Source organism: Morone saxatilis, unplaced genomic scaffold (assembly GCF_004916995.1).
Source record: "Morone saxatilis isolate NCDOM2014 unplaced genomic scaffold, NCSU_SB_2.0 Contig24, whole genome shotgun sequence".
Classification (NCBI taxonomy): domain Eukaryota; kingdom Metazoa; phylum Chordata; class Actinopteri; family Moronidae; genus Morone; species Morone saxatilis.
In genome coordinates this window covers 12,098,068-12,117,009 of record NW_023339807.1, presented here as the reverse complement: position 1 = coordinate 12,117,009, position 18,942 = coordinate 12,098,068, and the positions used below count along the sequence as shown (strand labels likewise).

Here is an 18,942-nt window from a genome sequence, read left to right as displayed (position 1 = left end):
GAGGAGGAGGAGGAGGAGGATGACGAAACGGAAACTCAGACAAGAGACAACAGGAATCCTGCCACAGAACTGGACTCGGGGAGAGTAGAGGATGGAGAAAACGGAGATGAAGACGAGGGTGGTGATGCAGATGGGTGTGACATAAGCCATTCATTGCAATTGAACAAGAAACCTCCGAAGAGTTATTCTTGCTCGGTCTGTGGGAAGGTTTATACATACCTAGTTTCATTCAGAAAACACCAACGGCTGCATGACAACAAGCCAGCTATGGCAAAAAGTGACCAAAATGTCTCAAATTTGCATAAATACGAGTGTCCAGACTGCGGGATGTTATTTATCCGGCGAGCGCGGTTACTCGGTCACCTGAGAGTTCACAGGTCACATGAATCATCCAGTTCAAAACCTCCCAGATGTGATCAGTGTAATAAAAACTTCACTTCCGAAGACTCGTGGATGGCTCATGTTGATCTCCACAAACAGAAACCGTTTTGGTGTTTAAGTTGCGCCAAAGGCTTTTCAGACGAGGCGTCGCTAGATAAACACCTGCAGAATCACAGTCTGAAGAAACATACGTGCAATATTTGTCACAAGAGCTTCCACGTGACCGCGCAGCTTAAGCATCACTACAACACCCACACTGGAGCGAAGCCTTACCAGTGCACAGTTTGTGGGAAGAACTTTTCTTTTCCCGGAAATCTAATTTCACACCGAAAAAAGCATCATGCTGGATCCAACGGGATGCCTGTAGGCCTCAAGAATTCTGCCATTATTGGAAAGAAGAGACTTATTAAAAAGAAGAGACTTATTCTCACCAGTGTGAAAGAGGAGCCAGAAATGGATATAAACATTGAAGAGCTGCCAGCAAAGAAAGAACGTGGGGAGGAAAGTGACACTCAAAAGCCATGTGAGGATGCTGAGTTCGGGGATTATGCAAACTCCGAAGAGTCGGATTGTGGAGAGCCTGTGCATTACTTCAATTACTTCAAGCCTTCAAAACCACCTGGCCCGGCTGGATCGGATCCACCCCATGAACTGAAATCAGAAATTATGCCGCCACAAGCAGGACAGGGGCCGGATGAGAGCGAGTCACAGGAAACAAACATGCACAGAGTGCATAAGTATTGGGAATGGGAGTGTTGTGAATGCGATATGGGCTTTGATGAAGTGGCAAAGCTGCATTTGCATTATATAAAACATGCTACTGGGGAGCTGCCTATACCACAGGATGATATTGAGGGTTGAAGGCATTCAACCCGCAATACTGGTGCCTTTCTTTTATTACTGTTAAAGAGGTTTACAAAACGTTAATGATTGTTGATGAATTTGTATCTAGTGTGTGTAAACTTACTGTTACTGTGTTACACTACTTAAAGACAAATATCCCCTGAGATTGATATGAGTATCTACAATAGAGTAATGTCTGATGCTATGAGATTCTACAGTTTATGATGTATTTGATGTATAAGCTATGCATTGTAAAATGTTGTGAACCAAGGGGAAAAACTGAGAAAATACAAAAGTTGTAAAGCATCCTACCTCTGCTTGTGAAACCAAATCAAATTAAATAAATTCAAAATGTTCTTTCTTCTTTTAGTTTCTACAAATGTTGTTACATATTCAAGCAGATGTTAAAACATTGAGATATGAACAGCCGTAGCATTAATGATGCAGCATAGTGTGTACATAGAGCTTTATTATCAGTTTATGGAGGTTTCTGAGGACTAATGGGATCTTACAGTGGGTGCATGCTGTGGAAAACATCCTACCTCACATGCTGCAGTAGCACCACCAACTGGCTGTTACTTATTACATGGTTACTTTTGCCAGGAGATACAGTACTTTTGGGATATGCATTATTCAACCTTATTCAGTTGTGTCTCAGTGAGGATTTTCCAGAATTTTTCTATACGGACATAGTTTGCTGAATGGTAGTAAAAAGCCTGTTGTTGCTCGTGTTAGATCAGTACATGTAAAGCTTTAGTAGACTAGTTTGTTCTCCTAAATAATAATAAAATAATTAAATTAAATTTGACTGATTTAACAAGTTTTTAACAACAGCTCTACATTTTGTAGAAATATAAGTATTTTATAGCAAATCTTTAAAACATGCGGAAAACTCAAAATGACCATAACTGTTGTAATATAATCGGTTTCTAGGGATTTCAGGATAGAGGGTGTCCTGTGCCATACCAATAGTAAAGTCCTTTGAGAAAAATGTGTAATTTGGGGCAACTTATTATTATTATTATTGTAATTTCTGCTGTATTTCTCTTTAAATATATTCTAAAATGAGCCTATAACTGTTATCAGGACTGCTGTAGTTGTAGTCTGGTTGGGTTGTAGTTTGGAGTGGACACCACTGGGATGAGTGGACCCCAGGAAAAAGGAAGCGACGCGGAGATGTTTGGGCGGACGGCTGAGCCCAGGTAAACTCAAATCTCCATCCTCCTGCTTTCACAACGTTACAGCTCCCCCGGTGTCTGTGTAGGAGTCGGGGGGACGTGGACAGTGAGTTCATATTTAGCTTCCATGGCGCAGCAACAAGCCGGAAATGCTAACATTTTCTTTAACCGAAAATCAGTGAATTGAAGCTAACCGGGCTACTGTTATCTGTGTATCTGTGGTTGTTGTGGAGGGGCTGTGAGAGGCAGTTATCAGCGTGTTACAGCACTGTGTTCATACAAATTAAAGTGTTGAATTTGGGTCACAGTACAGCCACAGTACAGCCTCCATGTCCGTCGGTCTTTTCTTTTGTAATACAAATGTTGTGAACCCATTCATTCTCTGGGCTCCCAGCTGTCGCCATGAAGATAACAAAGATGCTGCTCTCTGCTTTTTAAGAAAATGTGTAAAGACCGTTTTATAATGTAGTAAAGTACGTTTAAACGATACAAAAACATTCTTTTAGTTTGTATTTTCAGTAAGTGTTCAGTTATGTGTTGTATCTAACAGCCATTCTGTGTTTCTGTGTTTCTGTGTTGGACCTGATTTCATAGGAACATATAAACAAGTGCGTGTTGAGAAGCCGAGAGGCAGGGAGCCATGCAGAGTCCGACCCAGTCAAACATCGGGCCAAACCCTGTGACCACAGCAACCACAGAGAAACCACTGGACACCGAGACCGAAGCCCAGCCAGCACAAAGTGAACCGCATGCACAAGAAGAGGAGAATAAATCAGCTGCTCCTGCTGAGACTGAAACTCCAATCACACCACAGGAAAATGGGACACGGACGGAAACACCTGCAAGTATGGCGGTCACACAAGCGGTGGAGAATGAGCCTGCTGTTCAGCCACTGACTGAGCCCTCAGATAATACTGGAGGGGTGGAGGTGGACTCTGCTTCAAAGCCAAGTGCCCCCACAGAACCAGGACCTGATGTAAATACAAATCCTGGGTGTGGTGGGCAAAAGGCAAAGAAACAGGATAAAGGCGTACGTGATGGAAAGAAATATGTTCCTTCCAAGAAGGCGATGGTGGATCCTCTGAAGATGGACATGTCCAAACCCCTGGTTATACCTCTCACATGTGAGTGTTTTACCTTGAATGTATGTCTGTGTTACACCAAATCTTTAGACAGGCTAGGATTGAGAGACCTGTTTTAATGTTTGAATACTTATTGGATATACTACACACTCCCCACTATGGCAGTCCATACAGTAGACAGATACTACACTATAAGAAATCTGCTGTGATTGATTAATCTGATTTCTACAGTGGCATGTTGATTACTGTTGTTTTAGGCTAATTACACAGTACTCTACTGTAAAAAGAAATATATCCAGTAATTACTTGTACACGTAGATCATTGTGGAATTCATTTTTACAGTAAAGTAGGGTTTTGTTTTACCATACTGATACAGAATCAAATCTGGTTAAACCTGAACAGTTAGTAGTTTCTGATTCTCAGTATCAGCCACACAAAACACTGTAGGTTAGAGTTGGGCTAAGATACTGACCTATATTAGCTTATTTTAGAGACATTGGTATGCACATACATGTGCGTGTCAACCAGAGAGCAGTGCATAATGTCCTGCTGAGAACAGAATGTGGTCACAGTTCCTAAAATAAAACAAAGTGAAAAGATTCTCATAGAAAATGTTATTTGTGTGACACATTTATGAAAACAATAGCCTGATTTATCATTAACTTATATTGTTTTAACTCATATATTTACATTGGTATCTTACTCAGACGTCCAGTATCAGTCAGGTTACACTGCAGGTGTCATGCCCACTTTGACAGTGCCAATGCACATCAGACAATAATGACGCGTTTGTGACAGTAAATTAATGCAGTATTATCTTGCTGGTAAGGGGACATTGTAGAAGAGGTAGGGTCTCCTTTCACTAATTGTTTTGTGTGTTTACTGTATGAAAGTGCTCTTCTGTTTCTTAATCCGCCATATTTAACTTTCACATTTTTATTTTTATAATTTCTAAGAATACTTATCTCTATTCTAAGAATATGGAAGTATGTTGCATGTAAATGTTTTCGCCCTCCTGTCCTGTTTTCCTCTAGCGTCTCAGCTCTCCCTGCAGTGCATCGAGTGCCACATAATCTTCAGTGATCACAAGAGCAAAGAGCGTCATCTGAAGTTGAGCCACCCAGCAGAATATGAACAGTGCATACTGAGAAATGCTCTTTTCGCCTGTTACGTTTGCGACAGCCACTTCACAAACTCAACAGAGCTCATGGCACACCAGAGAGCCCACACTGAGAAGAAACCCTTCAAGTGTCCTATCTGCAGCCAGGCCTTCAACAAATCGTCAGAGCTCACCCATCATAAAAAAATCCATTTTGGCCTGGATGGTTATGCCTGCACTGACTGTGGCAAGCCTTGTAAAACCATGACATTGCTGAAGTATCACCACCGCACACACACTGGAGAGAGGCCGTATGTTTGCAAGGAGTGTGGAAAGAGGTTCACCATGTCCAAAGCTCTGCAGAAACATATGGTGTCACACTTTCCAGAGGGAACTGAAGGAGATGGGGGAGACACCGCACCCAAAGCACCTAAAGCACAACTGAAGAAAGATGATGGTAAGAAAATTTTTTTAATATATGTTATTAATGGAATTTCTGCTGAAAATTACGTAAGATAATGTAGAGCACGACTGCGGACAGAACGCAACTTAAAACCCAGTTTTGAATAGTGATTTTTAGCCTCCCTGCCTTTCTCTCCTGGGCTCTCTGTGTTGCTGTCTGTTCGCCTGATAGTGGAGTTGTGCTTCAAACACACACACACACACACACACACACACATTGCGGCCTTTCAAAATAGTGTCTTCAATAGCCTTAGCTAACTTTTAATTAGTACATTTAGTGTTTATTGTGGACTGTATTGTTTATCACATTGGAATCTGTCACAACAAATAGATCATTATTGGTTATCATTATTGGCCCTGACATTCTATATTGGTGCATAAAAATGATAAAATTCTAGAAAACAAACATGCTGCAAGAAAAATACCACAATATCAAAACTTTCTTCTTTTATTATTTTTAGGTGCTTCTCCAAGGTATCCTTGTTCTGTATGCAGGGCCACTTTCAAGAGTACCAAGACACGGCTATATCACATGAAAACTAAGCACAGTGTGTTACCTGCTACAGCCAGTAATGCCCTCCCAGCTGGGCAGCAAGTGAAACAAAGTACACCCATCATAACTCCAATATCTATTTGCCAACCGGCACTACTGCAGGTGGAACCCAATGGACCTCTGCAAAAGGTTGATGCCAATATTGACACAGAGCAGATTCGCAGACTTATTGAATCTTTGGGAAATGTGCAGAAAGTGAACCAAGTTGTCATACTGGGACAGGTGCCACCTCATGCCCCACCACTGGAGGTGCAACAGATACCACAAATGGCAGAACCAATGAATTTGAATCTCAGCCCACCACAAATAGATTTTATGGGACTAAAACAGACAGAATCTAAGACAGTTGAATTGGACCCTTCAAACAACTCATGTGATCCTATGGAACAGACAATTATACTGGAACCTATTACGCCAGATGGACAATTGGAAAACCCCTCTTTCTCAGAACTAGGTTCCCACATAGCAACAGGTGAAAATATAGAGCTAACACTTGTTCCGACGGAACAAAAGGAAAGTCCTGAGGGAGAGGTGATGCATCACATCCTTCAACAGCCATATATTAGTGCAATTCATTCTGATCCTATGGATCAAATAGTTTGTCAGAATGAGGAAGTTGAGCAAACAGTCATATTAGAACTTACCCCCGCTTTGATACCAACTATGGAGCTGGAACAATCCCAAGCTTTGCCACAAAATGATATCCCGTCCTCTTCTCTGGTACCAATAACTGAGCTGGAAAAGACTCCTAATCAGACTCAAAATCAGACTGTAATAGATGAGCAGCAGACCAGCCTGTCAGTCCCACCTCTTATGCATTCAGTTGAGTTGGAGCTAACACCTCTACAAGGAGAACAACAGAACCTTCCTCCTTTTGTTCCAGAAGACACACTTACACAAGATCCAAGTGAATCTGAAACTAATACCAAAGAAGAGGTTGATTCACAAATGCAAACAGTAAGTCTAGATAAGGTTCAGCCTGTGATGGATGGATCCACACCACAAGAGACACAGGCAGAGCAATTGGATCAAGAACCATCTGATAAATTGCTGGTAGATAGCAAGGAGGGTCAGGAGCAGGTGGAGAACATGTCTGACCCATCTGCTAAAGAAGAGTTTTCATCACAATTAGAGACAAAGCAGCGGCCACAGATCTCAGAGTTACCCATAAATGTAATGTCAGCTCAAGAACTGGTGAAAGTGCGGAAAAGAAAGCCAGCCAGGGCATTTATCTTTCAGGGATATATGCAAGAACTGGTCAGATCTATACACAAGGATGATTTTCAAATTGATGCCCAACCTGCCAAACGGCAAAGAACAAAAAAGTCTCGTCTTGTTGTTAAATTCGGTCCACAAAACAAAGAGAAGAAAAACAAGAGACAGAAGAAGCCATCAAAGCAGTGTCAGCCAACACAGGAAGATGTGATAAGAGGTAAAACACCAACAAAAAAAGTACCATCACAGAAGGGGAAAAAGGGAAAAAAGGACAGGAAAGTTGGGCATTTGTTGTCTACAGCAGAAGTAAAATCTCCGTCTTCCACTGAGGACCCACAGGTGCCGCAAATCAAAGAGGATACAAGAAAAAATAAAATGAAAAAGCAAAAAGAAGTGGCTAGGGAGGGCGTTACGCATATAAGTGAGCACAAAACTGTAGCCTCACCTGCATTTAAAAAGAAAAAACAAGCAAAAATGATGCGAAAAGGTCAACCCAAGAATGCAAGGGATGGGAACCGAAAGAAAAACCTGGCAAGAGAGGAAAAGGAAAAAACAAGCACAGCTTCAGAAGACATACCTGGCCCGAACATAACGCAAGACGCTCTACTTCTACTGAAAGGTCACAAACAGCCCCAGCTGAAAGTTTACAAGTTAGACACTTTAAAGGCATCAGGCCCGACACAGGAGGCTTCACCTCACGAGGTCCAAACAATGTCCCAACACCGTGAAGACAACAAACTCAAGCATCCAACAAGTGAGTCGACAAATAATCTCACCGCAGAAGGTAAGAAAAAAGGAGGAAGACCCAAAAAGAACCAGAAGGCTCTTTCATTGTTGTCCTCGCTACAGGTTTCCCATCAACCACCTGAGACATTGCCCAGCAAGCCAAAGACCACCCGAAAACGTAAAGCCTCCTCAAAAGTGGAGACTGAAGGAGTCATAACTTCTTCTCACACCAAGCGTGCCTTACAGTGTAAAGACTGTGGGGAGAGATTTAGCGAAGTCTCATCCCTTCAGAAGCACAAGGCAACGGTGCATATCGTAGAGAGTCCCGGTCTCACTTACACCAATGGGAACATCTTTGAAGGCGTCTCCAGGTTGGATCTTTACCAGCTTCCAAAACAGCATAATAAGGTTGTTGGGGTAATTAATGCTGCTACAGACTGGGATACTGAGCCTGAGATAGGAGAGATGGCATTAGAAGACCGGGAGCGAAATGTCTCTTTTCCAGCTTTGATTCCATCCCCATCTTTACCTGTTCCTCCTTCAGATGTTGAAATTAGTGCCTATGAAAATAAGGGTGGAAGTAAATCAGGAGCCAACGATCAATCTTATACCTCTCCAGAAATACAGTCACCATCTGATCAAATGAAAACCAGCGAGACCCCACCAAATTTCCCATCTGAATCCCCTTTAAATACCACTAGTCAGACAAAGAGTTCGGAGACAGGACAGCCTTTGACATCAGATGAGGACAAGCCAGAAGAATGTAACCTGAAGAATCCCAGGTCAGAATCTGAAGTCCAGGGTAACACAGATGAAGACATTAAGGAGGATTTACTCCTCGAGGTAGATTTAGTCACTGTTGGGGAACAGAATGAGAGAGATGATCCAGCTTCTCATGAAGACACTGTCCCCCAAAACGAATCAAATGAAACTTGCAACCTTGATGGTGGAAACACTGGGCAAGTTGAAACAACTGAAAAAAGTCTAACTTCGCAGACTGTGTCATGCTCCACTCATCAAGAGGAGATCAAAGAAGAAGAGGAGGAAATATTAGTCCAGAAGAAAAAAGAAGGAAGGAAAGGAGCTGTTGCGAGGAATGCTAGGAGGAGAGGAGTAGGATATCTAAAAAGGGACTTGATAACAAAGAGAGTTTCAATTGGAGATACGGTCAGAGCAACAGAATCAGAGAAAGAACAGGAAGAATGTCAAGTACTTTACGAAAAGCATCAAATCAATGCTGACTGTGAGACCAGCACAAAGACTTCAAACCCAGAGACCATTCATGAATTTGAGGCCAACAAAGCTACTGCTCCTGCTGCATCTTTGCCTTCTGTGTCCTCTCCTGAAGAGCAAGTTGTGTTTGAGCTGGAGTCGGTTACCACAAGTGTTGAGGAGGTTATGAATGAAAGTGGGCTGCAGGGAGGAGAGGAACACAACAGGGACCAGTCTCCAGGCATTATACTTGAGAAGTTCCTCACCTCTAGGCAGAGAGAAACTCCTGACAAGGAGCTGTTCCTGATGACAGCAAGGAACAATCAAAGACAGGTGAGGTGCTAATTGTACCAACAAATACCAAACATTAACAACGAATGATGAATTCAACATGTCAAACTGACAACATCTGTTTTCATTCCAGGGTTTGGACAGCGTTGATGAGACTGAAGTGCAAGTCCTTGGGAGGCAGGAGATCAAGGTTGAAGAGAATATCTCAGATCCACCACTGGTTGCAACCACCTGTCAAAACAGAGCTATTGTGCAGCCACAGCACCACCGTGACATAAGGACTGTTCTAGTGAAGGAGGAGAGCACCCTCGTGCTGAATGAGATCCAGGCCACGCAGGGCAGCAGACACATCCGATGGAATGTGGAACCAGTCAACATTGAAAACACATCCAGTCCATGTAAGTATTAAGCCACACTGTAGGTACATTTTAAAGTAGTAGTTCAACATTTGGGAAATTGTTTTCTTACTGAGAGTTAGATAAGAAGATCAATACCACTCCCATGTCTTTGCATTATGTATGACGCTATAGCCAGGAGGCGATTAGCAAACAAATACCTGGTGAATGGATAAACTGTTGTTACACAACGTAACTCACTTTTGAAATCATAACAAATAGTTTTTACAGTACTGTGTAACGTGCTAATTACAAAGCTTTACAGGTGTAGTAGCTCAGTGCATTGGTATAACTCTGCGCCGGCAATAGTGGTAGCCAGAGGCATTATGTTTTTGGGTTGTGATGATATTTTACAGTTAAACAGACACTGGGTTGGTGACATTTTTCACATTGTGACCTCAAAATAGGTTTTTAGCCACAATTTAATAATGAATTGCTTCCTTGATTCCAAATTTCACACACATATTGACTGGGATGACACAATGAGTAAATATACAATAACTACCAGTACGGGGGTTACATCTGTCCATCTCATCCATTCTGCCTTTTACTTAGTGCCTCATTCTGAATTTTGAGGCTCATTCAAATCATGTGACCGCAAATACCGTATTGGAGTGCGCCAGTGCCTAGCTAATTGGTCCCTGTGAGCGAGTGAGTTTCACCTATAGCTCATAGAGAGGCTTTGCATTTAAAAACACCAGGAGAAAACAAATGGACCCCACTAAGTAGAGCAACCCATTTTTACATTACAGTAGTCCAGTACAGCAAGAAGAAACAGTACCTGGTCAGCCAATACATCTACTGTATGATAATCCTTCATTAATCAGTTTTAAAAATGTATATTTACTGGAATCGAACATATATATCTATATATAATTAATATAGTAATAATTTCCATTTTGCCAAAAAATACACTTTTTCAGAGATTGATGTTTTTGCCTTTTTGCTTTCAGTAATGGGGAGTGTGGAAACAACAAGGCACTGTCGTGTCACCCCTGAGTTCAACACCGACCAGTGTATCTTCTACCCAGTGAAGGAGGAAGAGAGGGAGGTTCTACTGGGAGATGCTCAGACCAACAATGGGAATTTGACCAAAGAGACATCCAGTGATGTCTTGCAGACAGAGCATATAGCAACAGATTTAAGTGAGTGATTTTCCTTTCCAGTGATATTCCCCTTATATGAAAGAATACAGGAAGACCTCTGTTTTGATGTTAAATCTATTAAAAACAGATGAAGGGAGCCATTCTGCAGCAGACTACCAGGAAATAAGAGTGAGAGGACTATTGTCAGAGCCAGGGGTCAGTGACTTTGCAGACGGACAAGGTTTGTTTTCTTCTTTTAAAGTATAGTACTTCTAGCTACTTCATCATTGTACCATCATCAGGCATGGCCCTTAAGCCATTTATTAAAATTGGTATTATAATAAAATTAAATAATAATTGATCTTTCAGCTGTGGCAGATGCCGAGTGGCAGCATCCACCAGACCTCCGGGACTTTCTCCTCCAGAGTTCAGAAGAAGAGGATGTGGGCAGTTTTGAATTGTCTGAGCCTCAGCTTGACTCAGAAGCAGAAGTAATGGCCTATTTCTACAAGAACCAAACAAACAGCACACAACAGCCAGATGAAATATCACAAAAGTACGGTTCATCTTGATATTTTTAATCTTCAAACCTTCACACAACACTGTTTTTATTAATAAAATGCAATAATACTGTCATACTGTGCAGATTTATTGTAATTTATTTTTAGAGACTATTAGGGGAGACCTGTTGGATTGTTTTGCTCATTCATTTGCTCATTATGAGTTTTTTTTTTTTCTCCCCTAGTTTGCCAACTTCAACGAGCCAGCTCCAAACACCAAGAGAGGAAAGAGGAGGGAGAGAGCCCATTGATTACTTCTCAAAGTATTTTGGTTGGGATACCTGGGTAGAAATTGCCAATTGCACAAATAAATTGTCCAGCATGCACCAACCTGTCACAGTCAAAGAAGTTGCACAGTTTGTCGGGATCCACATTGCAATGGGAACTTTAAAGGTTTGTGCTCTGCGGTGACCCTTTTTTCTTGAATGCTTCCTTGACTCTGTTAGGTAGATGCAAGACCACTAAAAGTTTATTCGGTCTCTTGCTATCTTTCAGTTTCCCAGTCCGAGGCTCTACTGGGAGGACTTGACTAAGGTGCCCTTGATTGCTGAAGCCATGCCACTTTGTCGTTTCCTCGAGCTGTCCCGCGTGTTGAAGCTTGCTTCCCCTGCGGAGGATCCAGTCAACAGTGATGTTCGGGAAAGAGGAAGTGACTTTCAAAATGTACAGCAAGGTAAAAATCTCTCAAGCAGGAAAAGTGACATTTCTCAGCACAGCGACGAGCAGAGGCAGGGGTACGCACCAAATGACCAGAACAGTTCAAAAACACAGACTGATCCGCTGTGGAAGGCTCAGCCATTACTGTGCCGTTTCAAAGCAGGGTGCCAGTCACTGAGACGAGATAGTGATTATGCGGTCGACCAATATCCACTATCTTTGACCGGGAAGATACACAATAAGAAACTGTCTCTCTACTCTACTACTTTAATCGGATTTGGCGGTTTGCTCCTACACGTGGATCTTAAATTGGGTGTGTCTGACAAAGAAGATGCTGTAGAAAAAATGGTCCCCAAAGGCAGTATGGTGTTTCTTTGCAAACAGGAACTCTCCACCCCTGCTATGCTGGAGCGTCTGTTAGCTGCTGGGGTTCATGGGGCAGGCAGGGTGGGAGGAGCCCGAGGACAGATCGGAGACGAGTTTGTAAGCTCAGATGGGAAGCTGATGTTACGCAGATCACACTGTGGCTTCATACTTTCTACTGCTGGAAACAGCCAGAGGAATATGGCTGCACTCATTGACAACTTTGAGAAGGCCCAGATGTCGGCTCATCTCAACAGAGATCTGCTTAATCTTTACTCTATCCCACTCACTGCCTCTGCCCCAACCTGCTGGCCTCAAGCGGTGCTCTGGTACCTAACAGATCTGGCGTTGGTCAACTCCTGGCTCGTATACAGACAGGACCAAAGGTCTGCACCTTTATCTCTCATGGCGTTCAGATTGGAAGTGTCCAAAGCTTTGATCCTCTCTAGCGGCTCTGACACCCAGGACTCAGTTCCCCCTCAACCACCCCTAGAGAAGGCTCATGCAACAAATGAAACGGCCAATCCCAGCCTGGTGGAGGAAAGTCCTCTGCCAGACGCAGCCACGCGGTACGACGGTCTGGGCCACTGGCCAGAGCAGCTTGGGGAGGGAGAAGGAGGCAGGTGTCGGTTTGGGGACTGTCAGAGAACATCTCGAGTGCTATGCCTTAAATGCTGCGTCTTCCTTTGTATCTCACGCAACCACAACTGCTTTTTGAATTTCCATAATCAAGAGAGTTTGGGAAAAGAGTAGTGTCCACTACACACTTCCTTCTATTCTCTCCAATCCTTCATTTTTCAACATTTTGCAATCTAGTTGAGAATGTAACTGCGCTTTTAGTGTACGTAAACCCAGCTAATCAAAAAATGGAAGCATCTCCTCTGTCCTTGTGACTTTTCCATGATGCCTTTCACTGGCAGTGTCATTCCTCTGAGGTACTATTGTGCTGCGGTTTAAAAAAAAAACAAATGCTTTTGATGTGGCTTATGTCATTGAGCAAGTGTAAAAATGTATTTGCCTTCAAAAGGAAATGTAAAAAAAAAAATAATACTCATAGCCATACATTTAGTGCTGCAAAAGAAGTGTAAAATATGATTTTGACAATGCGGTTACCATGATGTTTTTTTACTATTTATTTAACCTGACCTCATTTACATTCTATGACGTCAATGTTTTTAGAGTGATGAATTTTAACACTATTTATTTGAATTTCAGAAAACAATAAAAGGCAGATGCAAAGATACATGCATTGTTGATTTATTTATTTTTTTCTTAAAGACTGACAACAAATGTTTGCAGATTAGACTTTTTTAACAGCAGACATTTTTATTTGTCACATTAATGTTAATGCCATCATTCACAGTAGCAGGACCCTGAAATTAAAGCAGCTAAGTGGAATTCAGCTGTCATCAAATTATAGGTTTAATCATCATAAATGGAAAATGCGGTGTCACTAGGACCATGTACTGATACAGAGACAGTGTTGCAATAGAAATAACACTATATGGAGTACTACTCAATACTGTTATGCAGAGGTATGTTGTATACAGAAATGGCCACTATAAAAGGGTGCATGGAGCTGTAAGGAGAAACAATTGCAGTGAAGTAGTTTTCACCAAGTTGTTTTGGGTCACGTGACTGAGATCAACCATAGATTCAGACTGAATAGAAAAGGAGGCTAGTTCAAATCCATGTTCATGAAGGTAGCTGTCCTGTTGTGTGTTTTAGCTGATTTAACTTCACATTAGTCAATACAGCAGCTTATATATAACAGGAGTTTTAAAACAAATTATTTTATTACAACGTCAAACAGTGCTGTTTTATTGTGGAACCCGTGTGCTCTGTTTCCATTAAATGTTTCTGCTAACTTAGTTCTTCCTGTACTCACTGCAAAGGGATGTTCTGTATCACTTACGGAACAACTCGACTTTTAATCTTTCTGATATTTGAATTGTTGAATAAACACGATCAAACCGAAGAGTCTCCGGCAGCCATCTTAAGTTGTACCAGCGGCTATCGTACAGCCCGACACCAGGAAGTGTCCGATCTATCCGCTGTACTTCTGCTCCGGGGTCAACTCTCTCAGTCAAACTACCTTCAGGGAGCTCAGAGGTAACGTAACCGTCTCCGCTTCATATCTGCTGTTAGGCACATCGACACAGAGCAGGTGCACGAAGCGCCGAACAGTGAGTTCAAAGTTGTTGTGTGAAAAGGCTCGTAAAGTGTCGGCTGCTGTTTGAATGGCAGCCAGTGTTGTCAGCGCTAACCAGTAGCACGCTAGTTAGCCCGAGAGCCCGCTCGATAGCATGGCGCTTTACGATTAGCGTTAGCTGCGTGCACAGACATTAAACTAAAGCAAATGCTGTTTCTGTAAACTTTTCCACTCCACCGGTTAGAGCCCGTAGCGTATTTCAGTCAGCCCGCTCACTGCCCGATGCTCTTAGGCTTGCATGGAGCTAGTTAGCTTAGCTAGCGGCCTTAAAGGCAGTAACGTAACGATAGCCAGGATGAGCTGAAACTTGAGTGAATCCTGGTGGGATACTGAGCTGGTGAACAAACAACCTTCAGCCCGTGTACGGTGGCTCTTATGTGCGTACATTAGTTTTACAGTTAACTCAGCCTAACCAGTTGGGGGGGGATATTTGAATGTTGTCATCTGTTGAACGTATTTAACGATATGTGTGGGAATATAACAGTGTTGTGCTCCCGCTGTTAACCACACTGTTGTTTCCACCTGATATACAACCTGTGCTCATGTTGGTTTTTGTGTCTGCCTTGTTCTTTAATTGACTCCAGGAAAGTTGTTTTGAGTGCCTGTTGAACCCACCCAGTAAACCAGGATGGACTCAGAGATTTTGAACATAGAGGAGATAGTGATGGGACGGGGACTGCCAGATCCACCTCCAGAAGTTCCCCCTGAAAAGCCAGCTGAACCCTACAAACCCATCACTCTGAATGGCCCCCCTGCACCCCCCGTTCAACCCTGTAAGTGGTGGTGATCACAAGTTGAACTGAAAGATTAACTTTGCCTTGGCGTGACTTGTCTAATCTCCTCCTGTCCTTCCAGACCAGCATGAGAACCTGCAGTGTTTCCAGTGCTTCATCACGTTCTGCAGTGCCAAAGCCAAGGAAAGGCATATGAAGAAGAGCCACCGGGAAGAGTACAAGCAACAGCTTCAACAGGTGAGCTTCACGATGTCAGTTCAGTCGATTCACGAGAAATTGTCAGTTTGTCAATCACAGATTTTGTGTTGGACTAATTGTACATACGTGTGTATATATAAATATACTTTAAAATGTTCTTTGCATTACTTCACTACATGCTGACACTGAGTTATATGATCTTTACTTTGTCGCAGTACCTGTTCCTTTTCTCCCCTTTCTAATTTTATAAGTACTTTTAGTAGTAGTTAATGAAGCAGGTTTCTCATATTTCACCCATTCATTTCTGGTCATTTGTCTTTTTCTTTCATTTTTTTTTGTCCTTGGCATTGCTGTAAAGGTAATGGATGCAAGAAAAAAAATTATAGTGACATTCCCTAGCTTGTATTTAAGTAAGTTATATTATAAAATTCAAGGTTGATATTTTCTAAAATATATTGAGCTTGATGCTGCTTGAGTGTATTCAAGAGAATATGCACTGTATTTACAATATATACATTTTATACATGTTACTGCGTTAGTTGTCAATAACCAGAGACGAACTCCCTGTTCTTGGTCTTGAATTGTTTTAACATTCAGTCCCTCTTTTTATGTCTTTCCAGGGAAACACACTGTTCACTTGTTATGTGTGTGACCGCACATTTCTGTCATCTGAGGAACTGACACAACACCAGCCAATACACAGCAAGGACGACAAGCCCTTCAAATGCGTTCACTGCAAGGAGAGCTTTAAAACCTTCTCTGAAGTGAGTGTAATGTTAAAGCATCTTTGGTTTTTTTTACTGGCAGTATTTAAACTGAATAACGTCATGAATGCCAAAATACGAAGCACATTCTTTGCTTTATACTAAATGTTTCTGTTCAACTTCTTACTTCCCACCTTTGCAGCTCACAGCCCATAGAAGACAGGTGTGTCCAGAGAAACAGCTGGTATGTAAAGATTGCAACGAGACCTTCCGGAGTGCTGGTTTGCTGCGCGCTCATCGCCTGACCCATCACCCCCGCCCAGACGTAGACACTGCAGAACAGCCGGAGGATCCTACGAAAACCCACCGCTGTAAGAAGTGTGGTCAGGGCTTTGACACAGAATCTGAGCTGGTAGCGCACCAGGAGAAGTACCCCGAAGGTCAGCAGTGCAACGGCAGTGCTTCGTCCGTCAAGAAACGCGGGCGGCCTTCCAAAATCGAAGAAGTGGCGGTCGCTGAGAAAAAGGGAAAGCGGAAAAAGAAGGATGAGGCAGAGGCGCCCGAGGAGCCAGTGAAGGCCAGCAGCACATCAGAGCCGGCAGCCCCCCCAGCAGAGGAAAAAGGGAAAGCAGCGGCAGCGAAGCGTGGTCGTCCTTCTAAAGCGCCCGCGAAATCCGAAACAGAAGATAAAAAGAGTCCCGAGGATGACAGCCAAGCTCCAGGAAAGGAGAAGAAACCTAAAGCAGATCCCGCCCCGTCCCGTCAGCACCCCTGTCCCGAATGTGACCTCACGTTCCCTGGCCTGATCCAGCTCCGTGCTCACAAGAAAGAGAAACACACCCCGCGGAAGGCCTATCCCTGCGAAGAATGTGAAGAGAGCTTCGCCCGTCAGGAGCAGCTGGATGCCCACATGTCACGGGCTCACGCCGTGGGCCGCTTCGCCTGTTCAACCTGCGGGAAGAGCTTTGGTCGCGAGCGCACCTTAAAAGCTCACGAGAAAAGCCACCCGGAGGAAAAGCCTGAAAACCCAAGTGCAAAGAGATAATTGAGACATGGGGGACCTTGCAGAAAGTGTATGATTTTTGAAGATTTTAGTCAGGAATTGTCCTTTTTTCTTTTAACATTGGAGATCTTATGCTCCAGATGATGGTTTCAGATGAGTTTGAAAATGGTTTTGAGAATGACGTTTTAGCAAGTTTTGGATTTAAAGTTGCGTTTTGATTATGAGCTGTTGAAATTCTGGACAAACAGACACATCTCCTAAATTGACTAACCAAATGTTGTTAAATCCATTACACCCTTTGTCACATAAACATAGTTTATTTGTAAAAAAAATGTTTTGATTAACTTTTTAAATGATTTGATTCAGTTTTTTTTTTTTAAGCTTGAAATGCGTGTGGTGTGAATTTATTACTTGGTGTCTTGAGTTGTTCAACTCACTTTGTGGTTAAAAAAAAAAGTTTTTTATGTTTTTTTTTTTTCCTTGTTTTTTTTTTTTTCAAAACAGATTGGGTTAAGTACATATTTTGAAGCATATTAGATGCCTAGTAGAGCTACTATGTCTGAATGTTTAGACAGTTTGTCAAAAGAAATGTGTAATGTACAGCTTCTGGTTCATATTTTTGCATTTTTTACATTTAATATTTTGATTATGTTCCTTTCTAAATTAAATCTCATTGAGGACGATTTTAAAAATAACAATTAAGTTCAGCTAAACTGTATTTTGTCGAAGTGCTCCAGATTCAATGTGGAGTGTTTGGCTCGTGGGCAGAAATGATCCACTATAATCCTTATTTGTCTTTAAGTAAAATTTACTCCTTTATTTTTTTTTTCACTTATTAGAATATTTCATGTCTTAGACATTTTTCAAGTGGAACTTGTGGCTCTTTAATGCCTTAGAGTCCCATAAGGATCTGTGTATATCATGTGTTATTCACTGATTGGATTGTTTCTCTCCCCACTGCAATGTGTCTGGACACTGCAAAAATATAATAAAACATGCTATCCCAAGGGAGGCTGCTGAAGAAATAACTTGCCTTCTTTCTAACTTTGTTCCGACTTGTAATGCAGGAACTCTACCTGAAACAGCATAATGGAAAAGTGACACATTTGCTAGAAGGTCTGCAGGGCTCGTAATGCTTCAGTTATGTTTGTTGTCAGTTAGATGTTAGCTGTGTGCTCACTGATGTGTACCTTTACCACAGAGCATGTCAAACAGTTTGCCCTAGTGCACTAATCTTGGTGTGTCCTTCCTTTATAGTTTGGGACATGCTGTTATCGTGTGTCTCTAATTTACTATTCATATTTGAACACCATTCTTGTATACTTATACTAAACCTTTTTTTTTCATGTGCTCTTGAATGCAAGAGAGTTAGAATAATAATAGTATCAGTAATCAGTAGTGGAATTTCAACAATAGAGCACATATAATACAATACTTTTACTTTTGATACTTTAAGTATTTTAAGCTGATGTAATAGTACTAAAAATGAAAGCACAAAAAGTATCTAAAGTGAAAGTACTCATGTATGATGACACCTGTCAGATTGTTTTATCTATTTTATTCATTTATATTTTTTATACTGATGCACTAATATTTAACCAGAACTACAGTTTTGAGGTATTTGTACTTGTAAAAAGTATTTCCAATTCATGCTACTTTATACTTATACTCCACAAATACTGTACTTTTTATTCCACTACATTCATTTGATAACTTTAGTTACTATACAGTTAGATTAATATAAAATATAAATCAACTAACATGTAATCATAGATTCAGATAAGAAACCCAGCAGAATAGAAAGTAACTAATACTACCCCCACCTGTACCAGCTGCAACATTAGAGTAATTTGCCAGTAATATAATATATACACTATACAGGATGAATGGACCATTCTGTGTGATGATAACTTTTCCTTTTGGCATATTTTACAAGCTCAAATGAAAAAACTTTATAAGCAAAAGTGTAATATTTCTCAGTGAATTGT

The 18,942-nt window shown here is 41.7% G+C and overlaps 3 protein-coding genes across 5 annotated transcripts; all 3 read left to right on the top strand.

Moving 5' to 3' along the window:
• The first annotated feature begins 9 nt into the window (after positions 1–9).
• Positions 10–1,580, top strand: LOC118335719 (zinc finger protein 271-like). Its single transcript, XM_035672144.1, has one exon. It carries the CDS (start codon positions 268–270, stop codon positions 1,240–1,242), a length of 975 nt encoding a protein of 324 aa, XP_035528037.1. The 5' UTR covers positions 10–267; the 3' UTR covers positions 1,243–1,580.
• Positions 1,581–2,386: 806 nt separating this feature from the next.
• LOC118335618 lies at positions 2,387–13,346 on the top strand. Of its 2 annotated transcripts, none has more exons than XM_035672011.1 (10): positions 2,387–2,426; positions 2,997–3,526; positions 4,520–5,041; positions 5,508–9,085; positions 9,177–9,441; positions 10,392–10,583; positions 10,672–10,764; positions 10,893–11,079; positions 11,269–11,476; positions 11,579–13,346. In XM_035672011.1, the coding sequence occupies exons 2-10, from the start codon at positions 3,043–3,045 to the stop codon at positions 12,854–12,856; spliced, it is 6,807 nt and encodes a 2,268-aa protein (XP_035527904.1). In that variant the 5' UTR covers positions 2,387–2,426; positions 2,997–3,042; the 3' UTR covers positions 12,857–13,346. The 2 variants fall into 2 exon arrangements, with proteins under 2 accessions (XP_035527904.1, XP_035527905.1); XM_035672012.1 differs by having other exon boundaries at positions 2,394–2,508.
• Positions 13,347–14,057: 711 nt separating this feature from the next.
• znf576.2 (zinc finger protein 576, tandem duplicate 2) lies at positions 14,058–17,982 on the top strand. 2 transcript variants are annotated; one of them, XM_035672013.1, is made up of 5 exons: positions 14,058–14,215; positions 14,900–15,088; positions 15,171–15,286; positions 15,868–16,011; positions 16,154–17,982. In XM_035672013.1, exons 2-5 carry the CDS (start codon positions 14,944–14,946, stop codon positions 16,994–16,996), a joined length of 1,248 nt encoding a protein of 415 aa, XP_035527906.1. In that variant the 5' UTR covers positions 14,058–14,215; positions 14,900–14,943; the 3' UTR covers positions 16,997–17,982. The 2 variants fall into 2 exon arrangements, with proteins under 2 accessions (XP_035527906.1, XP_035527907.1); XM_035672014.1 differs by having other exon boundaries at positions 14,155–14,289.
• The last annotated feature ends 960 nt before the right edge of the window (positions 17,983–18,942 follow it).